Source organism: Falco naumanni, chromosome 5 (assembly GCF_017639655.2).
Source record: "Falco naumanni isolate bFalNau1 chromosome 5, bFalNau1.pat, whole genome shotgun sequence".
Taxonomy (NCBI): Eukaryota; Metazoa; Chordata; class Aves; order Falconiformes; family Falconidae; genus Falco; species Falco naumanni.
Window position 1 is genome coordinate 38,208,414 of NC_054058.1, and position 18,707 is coordinate 38,227,120.

Here is an 18,707-nt window from a genome sequence, read left to right on the forward strand (position 1 = left end):
GCCCCAAAAGCTGATTACATTTGAAGAGCGCACTGTGAAAGAGAAATCAGGCGAGATACTGTCAAGGGTTTCATCTCTTTGGGATCCTGCAAAAGAGCATACAGCTTCTTTCAGCATTTCCTCATTCATTCAATATAGACAAAGTTTATTCCACTTTTAGAGATTACCACCAGACAATAAAGACAAATGATACTCAAAAAAAGACAAGATACATAATGAAACTTGCACCTTCCCCTCCTCCCACCTCACTTGTCTCCGGGATTTGGAAAGAATCACTTGTAGCTAAAGCCAGGGTTGGGCATCTCGGTTTATCTGGCTTTAGTACTCCTCCTGTTGGACGGAAAATGTGTTAGTCACCGAGATATGAAGCACTGGTCTGGTGTGAACTCATTCAAATGCTTTGAATAGGTTAAAAATGGTTCATGACCTATCTTTGTGTGTTCTGGGTAACTCAGCAGAAACCAGGCCACTTGTTCACAGTGGATGCAGAACCCACAGTGCCCCTGCCTCATTACTGAAGACCCCGATGTCATGGTAAAACAGACGGTTCCAGTTTTCAGGTCCTTACACAGGACAGGCTTTAGGTCATCTTTCAGAGAACACACTAAAGCACAGCAGCTGGCAGAGCCAGTCTCCTAGGACAAGGGCAGGGCAGCAGGGAAGGTGACACTAGCACTGTGATGCTACAAGAGCTGCAGAGGCAGCTCCCAGGACATTTGAAGCAGCATTATAACTGCCCCACAGCTTTTCGAGCAGCCTAGCAGCAGCCCATGCTGTGGAGAAATGAGCATACCCTGGCCCACCAGACTTCTGTCTCACAGCTCAGCAGCTTGTGACACTGCCAGAAACTCACAGATAGATCTGTCGTGCTGTAAAAAACCATGTTTTCATCTTTTCTGTAGATTGCCGGTACAGCCAGGTAGATAAACCCATACATTTTCTATCCTTTCCCCCTCAAATCAGCATACACATCCTTGCATCAGTGACTACATCTGCTTGTGAGGCGATTTGTGCTTAAGAGCTGGGCACTTAATCCTGGCAAGGTCTCATCTCACACAAATTTGCCATTTTAAACCCAAAAGTCTAGATGTAACAAGGGGAACCACAACACAGCCTTGACACATAGTGGTGATGGTGGTTGTGAGTAAGGAGAAGGATCACCAACAGGTTATTTTATCTACCTGCAGCTCCTTGCAATGCAGCTACCTGCTGCATCTCTGTGTAATAAAATTGTCCTGCCCACATTGCTGCCAGATATCACTGGCTTTGCCACTGGGGATCTCACATCCTGCTGACAGGCACAGTCCCATCTAGGCAGGCCCAGGAACTTGGTGGCCTCCATCTGGGAGGCTAGACAGGACAGGGAGTGGAGCTACTGAGCCATAATCTGCCTGGACAGCCAGGCTGCCAGAAACGTGCCCACTTGCCTGTTTGCTGCCCTGCCCCGGTGACTGTCCATCTTACCGTTGCCTCGTGGCCCAAGCTGTCGGGACTGACTGATCCTCCTTGCCCATAGACACCTCAGCAGAGCTGGGCAGGAGGCTCTCCAGGCAGCTGTTTTTCTCCAACAGCTGAAGTGCAGCCAGTCAGGAAGAGGTTAGTTGAAATTAAACATAACTGTGCCTAAAATAAAATAAGTTCAGAGACAAGCGTTCTGTATTGCTATGTAAAATGAGCTCAGCATCACAGTGGAAAAAACTTCATTTGTAGGCTGGGGAGTTTTAGCTTTGGTTTTGTTTTTGCTTTTCTTTCTTTTTTTTTTTTTTTTTTTTTAATTGGAACATGCTGAGTCAAGGAAATCATTTCATGGGAGCAGAATTGCAAATTTTACCAAAGTTCAATGAAAGGCCATGAAATAACTGGGGTTTTAAAAATGGTTTTAATATTAAAGCTTTAATAAGATGCAGGGGCTTCTCTTTCCTTTTGGTTTTGGTTGGGGTTTTTTATGACAATTGGGAGACCGGGGTGTTTTGTTCTGACCCCAGGGAGGGAGAGACCCCTCAGACTGCCGCAAGAGCCGCCCCCCGCCCCCCGCAGCGCGGCCCGCGCGGCGCTGGGCTCCGCGGCGCAAGGGCTCCCCCTGGCGGTCGTCGACCGAATGGCAGGAGGAGCCGCCCCGGCGGCTTTAAATCCTCCCGGGAGCTCTTTTCCTCGCGCCGACTTTCTTGGCGTTGCCTCCGCTTCCTTTGCGGAGCCAGAAACCTAAACCGAGACTTTTCCCTGTTTTTGAGGGAGTTGCTTTCCTTCCTGCCAGAATTAGCGCAGTGGGAGGAGGCCCACTGCTCTGGAGACCACCATGGGTACCAGGCGGATGCTGAAAGCATCCCGGACCCTGCGAGCAGCATTGCTCCCTTGACACCAGTCTGAGGTGGCTGAGTTAGGGGCTGAGGGTCACGGCAAGCTCCTTCCGGGCAAACAGACAGTGAGAAAGGGTGGTTCGGTACTGCTAAAACCAGAGTGCCTGCAGGAACAGCCTGTCACTTTGATTATAAAAGGATCCTAGGATGACTAAGTGACACTGAGCAACACTGATGTGCCTAATTTCTGAGATTCAAACATGTGTTTGTTCAGTCTGGCAAAACCAGTAAAGAGCTGATTTGCAGGAAAATGTGCTTTCTTACAGCACTGAGCAAAGAGCAGCACCAGAGTCAAGGATGCTACCCAGGTCCCTTTCTATGACTATAAATCTCACCCAAAATTTTCAGCACTTTTTCACACTCCAGCTCCAGCATTTGAGCCTCACTGCAGACCGTTTGGGGGGCTGGGGGAGTAAACCAGCAGACAGCACCATATGTTGGAGACACAGCATTTTATTTCAGCTCTTGATTAATTCCTTAGAGAACAAGATGCCCATTTTGTAAGCCACAGCCTTTGCTTTCTCCTCAAATGCACCTGTTACTGGTTTGATGGGAGAAAGTCCTTCAGCCAGGTGGAGCCTTGGCTGACTCCAGGGATAGGTGCAGATAAGATCAGCCTGGTCAGCTAGAAGGGCAGCTCCTGCTCCGTGCCTGGCACTTCAGAAAGCCTTTTGCAGAAAGTGGCACTCATATCTAGTGTGGTGCTTCAGCTGTCACCATAGCAAAGGCAAAGCAAATACCAGTTTCCCTAGAAACTGCAGGTGGCAGGGCACGTTGACTTTAAGAAAGGGAGAGGATCCCACATAAGACAGGCATGGGTGCAGAAGGATGTGTGCTGCAGGAAGGGAGAGGGACAGGACAAGTCCCAGGCCCACAGGACCAGGGTGGCTGTAGTGGGAGAGGGACCCCCAGGAGATACTCCCATGACCGCTGTACTGCATTGCCCAGTGCAGAAGCAAAGACTGCCCAGGGGCAGAGGGAGCCAAGTCCCTGTGGTTGGGTGGCCCAGTAGGGGCACAGATTCATTGAGCACAGCTGGTCACCAGCGGCTCAACAACCCCAGCCTGGGTGGAGTGATGCAGATCAGCTGGTACCCAAAGTCTGGGCTTGCTGCTGCAGAAGCAAACTTCTACTTTGCATTAGAGCCCCATAAAGCAGGCAAATGCTGGCAGAGGACCTTGCACTTCTTTCTCCAGGGCTTCCTGCTGGAAGAGGCAGCTGCTGCTGCAGCCCTCAGCTCATGAGTGGCCTTGAGTGCTAGAAACCACCTGCCTTAGAGACAGATCCTTAGGACTGTTCAGTCCCTTCTATTTATAACCACACAAGATCCTCCAGGGCAAAGGGAGTAACTGGTGCTGGGGAAAATGACTGTGAAGAAGGTATTGCCCAGTGGTGCACGCTTGTGGAAGTACACATCAACCACATACCAGGCTGCATGAGTAAGGGTGAAGTCAGCAAGTTGAGGGAAGTGGTTATTTCCTTTTATTTAACACTTGTAAGGCTGTATCTGGAGTATTGTGTCCAGTTTGGGTCTCCCACTGCAGCAGGGCTTGATAAAGTGGAACAAGTCCAGCAGGGGGCCACTGAGACATCAGTTGGGGTCTTCTTGGAGCACATCACTAGGAAAAGAGACTGAGGGACCCGCTCAGCCATGAGAAGAAAGCTTAAGGGATCCAGTTGCTCTTTGCTAAGTAAATGGGTGCTATAAAGAAGATGGAACCACATTTTTCTTAGAAGTGCACAGTAAAAGAACAAGGGGTGACAGAGAAGTTGCAACAAGGGAAATTCTGATCAGATGAAAGTTTAATAAAAATCCCAATTAGAGTGATCAGATACCAGTAAAGGGGCCCCAAGAAGCTGTCAGATCTCTGATACTGGAGATATTCAAAGCTTACCTGGACAAAGTCCTGACAACCTGGTCTAGCTGTGAGGTGAGCTTTGTTCAGCGTAGAAGTTGGACTAAACCTCTTCAGAGGTCCCATCTGACCAAAATCTTTGTATGGCTCTGTAATTCCACTAAACCTACTAAAATGCAGGAAAGAGCTGGAAACGAGGAGGAACCTGGTGGCTTCTCAGAACCACCAGCTCCCTACACACATGGGATTTTATGCTTTGAAGGGAGATACACACTGGCAGCTTTTAGATCTCATGCTTGTCTTTAAGACACTGCAAAGCCAGTTCCTCCCTATGGTTTGATGAGAACAGTGTAAGCTAAGCAACCCACCTGGCTGGGTAGTAATGTAGGCCAGGCTGATGCTCTGATGCTGCCACTTGGTCTTCTGGGTGTTGGTCTCCTCTGGGTGCTGCTCACAGGCTGTATTGCAGCTACTTGAGGTGGCTGAAGGAGATTGCTCCCAGCTGGTCACCTTGCCTGTATCAGGACCAGGAAAATAGGAGGGGTATCTGCTCTTCAACTACCTCTGTTTCTGGTCCAGTGTGATAAGATACACTGAAACCTGTAGTGTAGGTTTTGTATGTGAGATCGTCACTGCTGTCACTGGGGACTGGACGCACCATCTGTACTGTCAGCCATATTGCGGGGATGGTCACCTTTGGTAAAGGAGCACCATGCACACCTGGGCCAACAGTTGCCACATCCAAGATGTGGCCATGTGATTCTGTTCCTTAGGGAGCAGATTTGATTAAAGCAATTCACCTAACCCCGTGAGCCTGCAGAGAGTGGGTGCACAAGGCTCCTCACCAGCCCCAGTTACTTGGACACAGCCTGAGTCACCATTTGACACTGCTCTGTGTTGAATACTGAAACAGGGAGGAGATAGATGACAGCAGGGAACATCTGAGGGAGGGAGGAAGGCAGGGTGGCTACATCACTTATATGGAGCAGGCCAAAGGGGATGCAGCTTTTCAGCATTTGCTTCAGAGAAGGCTGGGGGGTGCAAGGGGTGCCCCATGCTTACCAGGCATTGTGGGCTCCCCACCCCATGCAGCTGCCTGCTGCCTCCTGCCACCCCAGGAGACCAACACTTGCTTTCTTGATCCATGGTCAGCCTGGCAGACATGGGAGCTGGGCATGCTCCCCAACACATCTGCCTCCAGAGCCTGAAGGAAGGAGGACACAACCATCCGCAGCCCCGCTGGCTGGCAGCATGCTTCTCTCTGCCTACAACCAGTCCTCAGCATCCCTTGTGCCAGCTGAGTGAGGGGGACCCATTTACCACCCCTGTGCCACAGCAAGGGTTACAGGGCTTGTGGGGAGAGGGTGAATCCCTTCCAAAGAAACACCTTGTTTGGGGAGGGTGGCACTGACTCCAAAAGGGGAGCTTTTTTGGCAAGCTGGGGGTATTTGGGATGTGAATGCAGCAAGGTCCTTCCCCTTCCCAGGCCCTGACACCACTGGCCTGAGTCTTTGCCCCAAGGGTTTACCACACCCTCTGTGCCCACCCCTGGCCGACCGCATGGAGCCCTGCAGCCCTGGCAAGCCCACAGGATGGTGACCCTGAAGGTCCTGGGTCCAAGTGGTGCCTCTGCCCTTCTTTGCCATGACATCCCTGACCTGAAGTTCAGCTGATTTTATCCTGCCTCCTAATAAAACTGGCTGTTTTCATAATCCAGGTGTGCTCCGTGCCAACCCTTCTCCAGTGTGTACATTTCTGGCACTGTGGTCTCCTTGAACAGGCAGAGGAGGGACCAGAAACCAAAGGGCCCTGAAGGCAGTGTACCTGCAGCCCCCACCACTAAGGGAGCTCTGCACGAGAGATGGTAGGGATGAGCCTTACTGGGTTTACTGGTCTTCCAGTGGGCAGCTTTTAAGAAAAACCAGCACAAGGATCAGGCAACCTTCCTGCCTCCTCTATTCACCTGTTCCTTTCAAGTCTAGCCTATCTGGCCCCACCAGTTTAAGATTTCCCTGGGACATGTGTGTGTGTGACTAAGTAGCCAACTGGTTTGGTTTTAACTCAGTTTTAAGGAAAGAGGAAACTGCTGCTTTCCCAAAAGCTTCTTCTGAGGTGTGAGGTATTTGCGGAGTGGCACCACCCCTTCCCCACCAGCACCAAGTTCCACAGAAATTTGTATTTAATTTGACATTTAAATCAGCCCTCACCCAAAGCTGCCTTAATATTGAACAAGTGCAAAATAACTCTGGGCAGATTAGTACTTGTGTCATTACAGAGGTTTAAAAAAATTACTCTAAAAGGCACTGTAAATCCATAGAAGGAGATTTTCACTCTCCGCCAAGCAGCGTGCACAATAACAACCAAGTAATCAAGAAAAACACCATGCTCTGAATGAATGGGAGTGCATATGGTGTCCCTCATCCCTCCTAGTTCTGCTCTCTCTGGGGCCAAGGTGCATTTGGGAGGCACTTTCTGGTCTGTGGCAGTCAGTGAAGGAGCTGATAAGTGTCTGGGGTGTGGAAAACACATACAGTAAGAGCACCCTTTGCTCTTATTTCTCCTGTTAACCTGTCCCTTTGCTCTACCAGAATCCACTGAAGCAGGGGAACTGACTGTTGTAACACATTTCTGGCTCCTCCTGGGACGTACTCTAGCTACATTTAAGCCATTAATGGCACCACATCAGCTTGAAAACCTAATTTCTTTAAAGTCTGGTATTGTTTGGAACACATCTCTCCTACCTTCAGTCTGCAAGTCAGCAGCTTGCATCATGGCTTCACATAACCCCTTCCCAATCTGCTCCCCAATTTTACATTAGTATCCATGAGTTTTCTCTCTCATCCTCTATGTTACAGGTTTGGAGCTGTGTAGGAGGACAGGAGAGGAGGAGGGGAAGGTAAGCATCATTTCCACCTCAAATTTACTAGAAGGCGGCATTTTTCTAGTCCTGTGTCCTGCGATGCATTTCAAACCAATGCCTAGGAGGGCTCTTTCTCATGCCAAGGGATACAGAAGACGCAAATGTCCCTGCATTGCCTTTCAGTGCTGGTAGGTGGAGTGGAAAAGGCGCAGCCTCGCATATTGTAGACAGCACTGTGCCTGAGGAAGGGGGTTTACTTGCCAGGAGCATATAGATATGTGGCATGATGTACCATGTAAAAACTCATGGGAAAGGAAGCCTCTAAAAGGGGAAAGTAAAGCCTCCTACCATCAGGAGATTTTAAATATTGTCATCATCATCATCATCATCATCATAATTATTTTGCTTTGATATTGTTTCTACTTTCAAATAAAAATATTACATGTGTTCACAACATCAGAAAGGCATATTTTTACAAGCTGAATTAAATACCTACAAGGTCCTTTTCTTTTCTTGATTATGCAAGCGCCCAGCAAGACATAACTGAATAAATACAGGAATATAAACACAGCAGGCACAGACACATGCAGTGATGAAGAGATCACATCTTTCCTCCTGCATTTGCTTGCTGTGGCTTGGTTTTATATTTCTTCACTTCTTAAGCGCTTCTAATGTTGAATCAGCTTTCTTTATTCAAGAAAAGTAGCACAGAGAAGATACTAACCCTCTTCTGCACTTTCAAGCAGCTGATCTCTGGTCCATAGTGATGGCTTTGAAGAAGCCAGCACCTCTTTGCCATTTCCCACCCCCCCCCAGCTGCAATCTCCCAAATGGCCCACTACAAGCCATGGAGAGCTATTGCCATCACCCCACCAGCTATTAGAGGAGTCATATTCCCGAGGAAGAACACCATTCTCTTGTAGTCAGGCTGTTTGTATTTTGATTAATTAAATATTCCACATACAAAGTACTAAATAAATATATAGCTGTGTTAGATACCAGTGTACCATACATGCCCACTTGGAGAGCCCTATTCATTTACAGATGAAATACCATGGAAAGCTATTTACCAAATACAAAGCAGGCTACAGAATGATTCAACTCTGCAGACTCACTGCTCATGGCCAGGGTGCAGTCCACACAGCACACATGCACGCACACACACACACACATGTGCTCATGATCGCTTACTCCTGGGAAGAAGGGTGTCCGCCCTCCATAACCTGGCTGCTTGGGAAATGTTTGTGTTAATGCCACAGACACGGTGGGGAGGAAGCAGAGCTCCAAGGTGCACAGGATTAAATCCCACCAGGGTATTGCAAACAGCTGCATGGAAGAGGTTTTGTCTGCAGGGATCCACAGCCTGGGGTGTCAAGGGTGGGGAGGGGAGGGTTTTCGGTGCTGGCCAGGCACCCTGGGGAGCTCAGCTGGGGCGCGTGGTGAGGAGTCAGAGCTAGGAGATAGAGTGCAATCAGAAAATGTGTCAAGTAAATAGCTGTAGATGTTTTTATGTCTTTAAATTTTCTTCTCCCTCTCCACCGTGGTGTCTAGGTGATGAGGAAGGGGGTCGGAAGTCAACATGAAGAAATAAAAACCAATAGTGTCTCTCTCTCTTTGTCTCTTCTCCACTGATCTCTTGGAGGAGAGCCAGGTGGGGCTGGGAGTGGGCACAAAAATAATGGTGGATAGATAAAAGTGTCCTTGGTAGTACCTGAGATGTGCTCACAGGTGGGCAGTAGTAGGGATGTGTAGGGCTAATGCTTCCACTCCTGACTCTCCTCCTGTCAGACACAGGGTGCAGGCATCCCCCTGAGCTGATCAAAGCAAGTCCTGGCTGGGGCAGAGCTGGTCACAGACGTGGCTGATGATCTTCCTGCTGCTCCAGCCCTACAGCATTCCTGCTAAAAATAGGCCAGGCCAGGCTCTTCCCAACATGTTCCTCTGTCAGAAAAGATGAGCTCCATTCCATGGAGAAACAGTGAGCAGAGACAGGATGGCCAGAGTGGTTTCTGAAAGCTGTGTTTGAGGAGTGAGTGTGGCCTACAAGGGTGCCTGTGTGGGGAAAAGAGGACCTCTCTCCTCTTTTGTCAGTGGGCGTTGGCTCTGTCTCTTCTGCAGGACTTGTCACCGTGTGGCCTGTGCCGCTGCTGACGGGCACTTGGTCTCTTTGCTCGCTGCGGAGCTGCTACATGGGGCCTTTCCCACCGGTGTAGTCCTGGTACGGGCTTGTCCGGGCCTTGGGCCGAGGGATGGAGAAATCCTTTTGGGGTTCAACGGTCTGAAAAGAAAGCACAAAAGTCTTTACCTTTCAAAACTAGAGAGAATTAATAGGATAGGGCTTTAAAAAAAAAAAAAAAAAGAGAGAGAGAGAGGGAGAATCACAAAGCTGAAGGTTTCCTGACAGTGTGATCAATGGAGCTGTGGAAGAGAATCCTGGCACAGCAAACTAGTAATTGAGACATGTCACCAGAGGACATGCAGTGTCATGATGTGACCTACTAGACCTAGCTAGGCTGTGGTCTGAAGGAGGACTGGTGAATGGACATGGAAGCATGGAGACTGCTCACTTTGGATCTGCACTGCAACTTCCAGTGACTGCTGGTGGGAATACATTCAGAGCATGGGACAGGGAAAGGAGCACAATCCCCTGAGGAAAGGGAAGAGGCTGCTGCAGTAACTGTGTCCAAAGAAAGGACTTCTTATGTGATGTAAAATCCAGAAGTATTGAAAACCACAACCTCAGCTTTTGCCTTGGGCCCCTTTTGCCATCCCATGTCCCTGGACATGTCACAGTTCCCTCCCCCCAGCCACAGGCACCTCCAGGAACACGTCATGGTATTGCCCAGCTCCATGCAAAGCACCTGCCTGCTCTGGTCCATCTGTCTTTGCCCCTTCTCCTTCCCTTCCCCTCAGCACCTGAACATTTGACTACATGTAGTGAAAAAGGTGAAGGGGAGTGTGAACTTACCTTCATCTGAAAGTGAGAAGAGTATGGGGAGTAGCTGAGGTCTTCTGTGTCTCCTGAGTCACAAGACAAGAGGTGGGGAAAGTTAGTGAGTTAGTGTTATACGGTATTTTGGAAATACATCAAGGAAGACTCAAAGGGTCTGTGGCTACATTAGCAGCTCCTTTTAGACTGAACAAACTATGCAATATGCAGGCAGGAACGGGTTAGAATCCACAGGTGGGTGATTTGTTAAATATTTCCTTATGAAAGCAGGAATTAATGGTATTGTAAATAACAGGGCATAGGTGGCCTTGGAGTTTAGACATCTCTTGTTGCCTCACAATTACTGTCATCACCACCAGCCAAATCCCTCCCACTTGCATGCACAAGACACACTCTGCAGTGTTCCCTGAGACAGCACAGCCTTTCTCATCTACTCTTTTACAAACTTGGAGGTCTGATTCCAGGGAACAAATGTGATCACGGTAGCAGCTCCACATCTCCTACCCATAGATGTGGGAAGTTTCAATTGATAAAAACTTTTTTTGCCCAAGTAGGCATGCGACACATACAGAAAAGTAAGAATTCCTTGCCTCATTTTTGGATGACGGGTTCATTTTTAAATGGATAATGGGAACCAAGTCAGAACTGGAATAAATAATCTCCAAGGTATAAGCTGGAGAGCTCTGAAAAGCTGGAACATTGCTAAGAGACAAATAAAAAAACTCCTGAATTTTTACACAGACTTCCCAGACATAACAGAATCATAAGGAGTTACGTCTCAGCCCTGACATGCAGTAAGTCACTCACTCCTCCTACATATCTTTGGCTTTTGCATTGGTTCTTGCTTTATTCCCTCTTGTCTGGGGATTAATCTTAACTAGCATTTCTGAAATGGCATCAGTCTGAAACTTTTTCCTACCTCTAAATCATCCACCATGTTCAAATCTTTTCTTGCTGCCCTCCTATCCCTTTTAGCTCATGAGTGGTGCATGTGTGCTTGGGGCCGGGGGACAGTGGAGTTGTTCACTTTATCATACCTTGCACAATTTCATCTTGTGTATAGGCACGGTTGTCCACTCCAGTTGTCTGCTTTATGAACTTGGGTTGGCAGAAATCATTTTCTGGAGGGTAGTCCGCCAGCTTCAGAGGCGCAGTAAGGAAACAAATTTCAGGGACAATATACATTATCAGGAAGATCCATCCATTGGACACCAGAGCAATGGCCACAACAGGATCATCCCAGTCATGTCTGTTTAAAACCATGTTGCCTTTTGTAAGCATAGTGATCCACACTACCCAAATGGCAATGGAGAACAGGACAGTGACAAAGATGTGTGCCCCGTGCCTCTTCCAGCTTTTGTATGGCCCACAGAACGTGAACATGGAAACCAAGAAGGTCAGAGCCATCAAGAAGAGCACATAGATCAAAAGCATGACAAAATCTTTGTTGGTCTCCTGCAGAGACATATTCAGAAATTTGTCTTTCTGGTTTACTAGCATGGTGACTAAGTACTCAATGCTGATCACAACTTGTACCATGGCAAAGGAAACAATGAGGAGCAGCAACACATGCCAGGAGAAGGGCTTTCTTCCTCTCACTAGTTTGTTGAGGTTGCAGGCATGGGTGAGGAGGCATGAGAAGCAGAGAGCAAAGATGACTCCAAATAGGAAGAAGCGAGTGGGGCGAGTCCTGTCATTGAGTTTAATGATGAAAGCAAAAGTGAGACCAAAAATGCCAAGCGTGCCTGAGAGAAAGAAGAAATAGATGGCGATCATATGCCGCTTGCTGTTGTCTTGGACTTTACAGGTGAGAAAGAAGAGTGAGCAGATGAGAAAAATGGTGATGAGGACACCAGCTGTAGCCAGTGACTCCAGGACAATCCCCCAGGCCTTCTCCATGTCACAGAGCAGGTAATAGTCATGACTGATGCTGCTGCAGCCTCGGGGAGGTGGTGTTGCCATCCTCTTGCCTTCTTGAACAACCTCCCTGTGAAACGTTTCCCCAAAGCTGTAGAAGAAGAAAAGACACAGGCTGTTATATCAACCACCTAGGTGCTGCCAGCAGTGGGGAAGGAGAGGCAGGAGAGACCTCCATCTCCACCTCACTGGCCAAGCTCGCCACAGTGCTAAGGACACGGGGCTGTGGGAGCAGAACCACCCCCTTGTTTGGCATCAGCTCTCAATCAAGGCTAAGCCAAGCCCCTTAACAGGAGGCAATTCACCTTGTATGTCCTCTGCACAGTGCCTGGGGTTGTGCAACGCTCTAGGAGCATGGGGAGCAGGGAGAAGGTGAGGCACTTTTGCAGGTGTTAGCTTGGTGCCCTGCAGCATAGAGACTAAGCCGCCTTGTCACTTTTGTGATACAAGAGCAGCTGTTAGTCATAATACAGTTTACACTCTTTTGACAAGTTCAAACAACCCCAGTGAGGTTTAGAGATGAGCAATGCAGAACAGGAAACTCGTTACTCTGTTTCTTTTCCCTTTTTACTTTCTGTGAAACACTCTTGGCTTTGGTTTACAGGTATGAATGAAGGGGAATTTTAACTGCCTTTTACCCTGCAGATAAATAACCTGGATGCTTCCAGCATAGCTGTTCTCACTCCAAATTAAATAGCAAATGCAGGCCACCAACCATGAGCCCTAAACTCATATTACTCCTTATTCACGGCAGTGCAGCAATATGATGAACTATCTCAAAGACCTCAGTCCCCTCCCCAAGATGCCACCTGGCACTGGCTGGAAGCTTGACATGTCAGAGCTAATGCTGTTCATTGCACGAGAAGTAACCACCAAGTTACCGCTTGAGGAGTCCATGAGTCAAGGATGGATAAGGTCTCTAATGCACCCAATGCATTCCTGCTGTATTATCACATGGAGTTCAGTGCTGGCTGAGTAAGCCTGGTTTAAGCCTGTCTCACCAGGGGATAAGGCAGGCTGTTTAGGTGAGCTCTGCCCATCACTGCGGGGAATTAAGTTGCCAACTTTCTTGGGAGCCTGAAGCATGTGTAGAAACCACTGTACAAGGATGCTGGGCACTTCATGGACCGTTTATGCAGTTACTCAGTGAGTTTAGATCCCAGGGGCCAGGTACTGCTTTCTAGGTATCAAGTTGCTCAGTGAGGCTCGTATCTCTGAAACCTACCAAAATGGGAGTTTAAATACAGTATCAGCATGAAACATAGGAGAATCTGGCCTTAATGGTAACCCACCAAGGGATTTCTTTTCAGATATATAAAGAAAAAAGTTAACCTTGCCAAATTTAGTCTTTAGTGCTCACCATGCCATTTGCCTTTATTTTCCCCCTCCAGAACAACATACTGCAGTTATGAGGTGGGTTCTAAAACCCTTCCAAGAGATTTTAGGGAGTATAGGTTGAGTCTTCTTAAATGGCAGTTGACCTAATCAGGGGATGAAGGGGGAAAATATTACTGACTCACTCTCAGCCCCACATATGCCTCAATGTGACCTGCTTACAAATAGTGGAATACTTTTCCAGCTTTTAACCTCACTGTGTAAAAGTAGATGTGCAGCTCTTCAAAAAGCTGGCTACAATAAAATGCAGATTATTCAAATATGCAGGGACTCTGGACTCTCCATGGAGCGAACGGAATTAGTGAATAACACATGCAGGAATTTTCACAAATCATTGTTCACAAGATTTGGGAGACTTATGATCTCTTGCACAAGTAGCTGAGAGTTATCTGTAAGTAATAAATAATGCTTCCTGAAACTCTGGAGAGCAAATGCTACAATTTTATCCACAGACATTTACTGTTGATCAGATTAGCTTATCTATTCACAAGTCTGGCAGATACAGAATGATGTTCGCTGTCAGGGTGGGAAGAGAGCCCAGAATGCCAATGTGAGACCCCAGGGCAGCACAGAGCACACCCATAGCTTTGGGTTCTGACTGGTGCTTACTTCAAGTGGTACTTTCCACAGTCATCCGCCATGGCCCTTGGAACAAATAGGATGGAAGCACCTCACTGCCTTGGAGAGCTGGACCACTTGTGCCCATTTTTACTCCCTTCTCTTTTTTTCCAGGGTAGATGTCCTACAAGGCATGAAGAGTCTCTGCCCTGTGTCCTGGGGTGAGTCTTACCCCCCAGAAGCTGAGTTTGCTCATCCAGCACCTACAGAAGTATTTGGGATTTCCAAGGGGCTCTGCAGTTTGCACAAGGGACACTGTACTATGGTTAACTTCACAGCTCACCCTGTATCAGTTACTGGTTTAGTGCCGAGTCTTCTCCCTCCAGCTGGAGCCTGCTTTTTCTTTGATACTTGTGCGTAAAATACACGCAGCCAGTCACAAATTTCAAACTGTTTCCAAGGAAAGCCTGCCATAGCTTCCCCAGCTCCAGCTGGCAATCCCATGTTAGACTCAAGGGTGGGAGGCATTCTCTGTTTGCAAATGGCACCCCATGCCCTGCTCCACCCCACCCCCCAAGCCATGGTGCTGCCCACCATCCCACCCCAGCCACAGAAGGCAGGTCCGCCCTGGGTCCTGTAGGACGTTGACTTGAATTACCTGTCTGGGTCCTGCCCGGTGAAGGCAGCAGGGAGGCTCCAGCTAGAAGAGGCAAGTTCTGAGCGCAGCAGTGACGGTCACCTCCGCTCCTGCAACCCGGCCGGCCGAGCAGCAGCCCCCGTGGCCTCCTCGGGAGCTTTAACAGCTGGAGGGCTGGGGAGGTGTGGCTGAGCACGCCTATTCCAGTTCCACCGCCTCGCCTCTCCTCTCCTACGGGACACGGCTATGAAAATCCGGCCCCAGTGCCAGGAGATGAAGTAAGGCGTCCTGACGTCAGCGGGGCGCTCACCCCTGCGGCGGGCGCAGACGGGGTTGAACGCTGCTCAGCCAAGCGCCTGATAAATGCTCCCCTCTCTGCTGGCACCCGTGGGTGGGGACTGTGGCTGTGAATAGCAGGGCGTCCCCTCCCTGCTCCAAGCCTTTTGTCTCTTTGCATGCTTTCTTGCCAGATAACTGCTTGCAAGGTGGAAGACGAGGTTGTGGGATGCCAACAGACCCACAGCGCTTGGAGGGAGAGCGGCTGCGAGCTCAGCTCTAGGGGCGGTTTCCTCGGGGCTCTTGCTGCGAGCTGTGCGGGGACACGGCTGCTCCGCTCACCCCTGCCACCTGGGCTCCCACCGGCTCCTTTCCTGAAAAGGGCAGTTTGCCTTTCCTGGTGTCTTGCTCGGTCCAGCCCTGCTCTCCGAAGGCGCAGTTCTGTCTGCTCCCAAGCACTGAGTCACTTTGTCCAAATTGCTGGCCCAGTTAATGAATTAAGGCAATGACAAATACCCCCTTGCTCTACATTGTGCCTCTGGCCTGACACACCTATTGCCACAATTCCATCCAAAGCCGCGCATATCTCCAGCGTGCTCGTGACTTCATCAGTTATTTAAATATTAATCACTGGGTGTATTTTATTATTCTGATTAAGGAATTGACATCAGGGCCTATCCACACCAAGCACTTGGTCCCTACACACAGCCCCTAAACCTGGAAGTCCCTCCCACCCCTCGGAGGTTGTGCTCCTTCCCAAAACCAGAGACGCAGCTGTACATGCCTGTGCTGAGATCTGACTGCCCATGGTTGTCTCATCTGCATGTTAATTTCATTGGTTTGTTTGTTTTAGGGCCCATGGCTTATTTCTGGGTGCTGATCCCTTCTGAATGTCGCATGTGGAGATTGCTACAAAACACATACAAGAGTCTTCTCTTGTGCACCCCCTAGAAGCACATGGGCGACTGAAGGGATGAGTGGCTTATCGAGTGAAAGGCACTGCTCAGGGCAGGCACTGTAGGGTGGGCCATGCGGAGCCCTAGGACAGTTCCTCACATCCTCCCTAATTTCATTTCAGTGTAAAAACCTGAGGTTTCTTAGGAAAGCACATGCCAGGTTTCTTTACATGAAATTAATCTTAACTTTAAAGTAGGTCTCAAGCTTAGTGAGCCAGCCAAGAAGGAAGCAGATGTGAAAAATGGGAGGAGGAAAGAAGGAGTGATGGAGAGGAATTCAGCACCAGCACAGTGGACCCAACCTGTCTAGGAAGATATCCCAAGAAGCTTTCAAAGGCCATTGGTCACTGCCAGCCTATTTGCATCTTGTCAAAGCACATTAGGGACTGTCAACAACTTCACTGCATTTACACAGACACAAAAAAACTAATGGAAAACAGCGTGCCAAATTTTATCAGGGGTAAAAAGAAAGGAAAGAATAACACCATTTTCCAGAATGCCTGAAAAATCCTTGACAGTTAGTCACCAAACACACCCTGTACTTTCAAAAAGCTGATAAATGGGTCTATGTTTAAAGAAAAAAATCCCAAGTGACTTAGGAGCCCAAGTGCTGCTGAGTCCTGGTAGGTAGCCTGAGAAAGGTGCCCGTAGCCCTCAGGCTATGCCGAAGAGGGTGGAGAAGCATCACTGATCTACATGGGCGAGTACAAACGGCACAACGTTCACACCACAAAGGTGAGATGATTGTCACCTTGCTTTAGGGATGGGATGCAACTTGCAGATAGAGGCATCTAAATTTAGATGTCTGGCAATTATTACCTAAATGTGAGCTGGATGTCTCAGCTTCTAAACAGCCCAAAAGTCAGATGGACTGGCCCAGCTGATTGGATGCAGGTGCCTATTTCTATGTATTCTGAAATGCTCCCAGGTGTGGTTGGCTGGATTGTCTGCAGCCTCACCTTAGTTGCTTGCACATAAGCATATAGTGTCATTTGAAGTGTCATAGGGTATCCCGCTCAGCTTCCAGGAACTGCTCCAGGAGCACACAGGTCTCCTGTATCTCCTGTATCAGATCTGGCAGTCCTGTGCAGATGTTTTGGATACCTTTAAGCATCTCAAATCACCTTTGTAAGAGCAAATGTATTGAGTACCGAATCTCCACTGGCTATTTCAGAGCTGAGATGCAGAGCTTATATATAGGTACCCAGATGTAGATGTCCACCTGTTGTGGTTTAACCCCAACTGGCAACTAAGTACCATGCAGCCACTTGCTCACTCTCCTCACCCATCAGAGGCAGGGGGAGTAGAATCAGGAAAAAGGTAAAACTCAAGGGCTGAGATAAGAACAATTTAATAATTGAAATATAACAACAACAATAATTGTAATGAAAAAGGAGGGAGAAGGGAAGAGGAACAAAATACAAAGGGAAGGGAGAAAAACAAAAGGAGCAATGCACAATGCAGCTGCTCACCACCTGCTGACCGATGCCCAGCCAGTCACCGAGCAGCAATTGGCCGGCTTTGGCCAACTCACCCCGGTTTATATACCAAGCATGACGTTCTATTGAATAGCTGTTCTGGCTGTGCCCCCTCCCAATTTCTTGTGCCCCTCCAGCCCTCTCACTGGCAGGGCCTAAGAAGCTGAAAAGTCCTTGACTTAGCATAAACATTACTTTAGGAACAACTGAAAACATGAGTATGTTATCAACATTGTTCTCACACCAAATCCAAAACGCAGCACTACACCAGCTACTAAGAAAGAAATTAACGCTATCCCAGCTGAAAGCAGGACAGCCACCATATGGACTTCATTCTGGTGCATCAGCATAGACAAATAGTTCATTGAAGGTACTGTAGCTTGGTCACCTGTAACTCAGTCACTGCCACAGGGATGGTATACAGGATACAAGAGCTGTGTGAAACTACACTTTTGGATCATCAGCTCACACTGAATAACCAGGGGATCTCAAATGGTCCTAGGCACCAATCTGAGGGCAATTAAATTGACCCCTACATGTCTACAGAGCAGACTTCATCAGACACAGTCATCCAGATTCCCACTATAGTTGGTAGAAAGAAAGAGGCACTTCCAGGGGATTTTCAGTTGACCTGCTTCACAACAAACCAAATCACACCTAAGTATTTGTTTCTGTCCAACAGAGGTGAAGAGAGACAAAATAATGAATTCAAATACAGATCTTTACACTTGTCAGCTGAATTGCATAGCATGTCTCCAAAATAATTTCAACACATTCCAGCAGCAAAATGCTGGTGACGTTGGAAGTTCCTTTGGGTGGGAGGCTGTTGGTAGCAAAACAGCTTGCTCTGGCCATACTGCAGCCCTAGACAAGCAAGCTGGCTGCTGGTGAATGGGAAGGAGCAGTTGCTACAGCTGACAAGAAGAGGCAGGGATGGCAGCAGGGACTGACCCCTTTGGGCAGCAGCCACCTACACCTCCCCTTCCAGTCCTCCAGCAGCAGGACAAGGTGGAAAAGAAGGGCTGGGCTCTCCCGCTGTGTTGGCTCCACTCCTTTTCCCTTCTCGCTGCTGGCATTGCCTGGCCATGCTCCCTCCTGCAGGGTGCCAATGACCAGTACTGTGCATGATGCCCTGGACCAGCCCTGCTCCACTGGCTTCAGTGTCACAGGGCTGAGCCACCAGCAAAGGGTGGGGTGCTGCAGCCCCTCTCAGCTCAGCCAGGTCTGGGGGAGACAGCATGTCTGGGAGGTTCAGTGGCTGAGTTAGTATCTTTTATTAAGCTGAGTAATAAAGCAAGTAGATGCCTGGGGAGACGTAGTGCTTGGCGCTCTGGAATGTGTCTAAATAACATGTTTATTTTTGGTCACTGATATTGGCTGTGTTGTGAGTATACTTGTGTCATTCCTTCTGCTTAGCTACCTGTGCAGTACATTGACAACACAAGAACAGCCTTGTTCTCTGAAAAA

The 18,707-nt window shown here is 48.5% G+C and overlaps 1 protein-coding gene across 1 annotated transcript; it reads right to left on the reverse strand.

Moving 5' to 3' along the window:
• Window positions 1-7,475: 7,475 nt before the first annotated feature.
• Window positions 7,476-17,120, reverse strand: LOC121089283 (retinoic acid-induced protein 3-like). The gene is made up of 4 exons (XM_040596414.1): window positions 14,552-17,120; window positions 11,061-12,031; window positions 10,042-10,094; window positions 7,476-9,351 (listed from the first exon to the last, which is right to left on the reverse strand). The coding sequence occupies exons 2-4, from the start codon at window positions 11,983-11,985 to the stop codon at window positions 9,259-9,261; spliced, it is 1,071 nt and encodes a 356-aa protein (XP_040452348.1). The 5' UTR covers window positions 11,986-12,031; window positions 14,552-17,120; the 3' UTR covers window positions 7,476-9,258.
• Window positions 17,121-18,707: the final 1,587 nt, after the last annotated feature.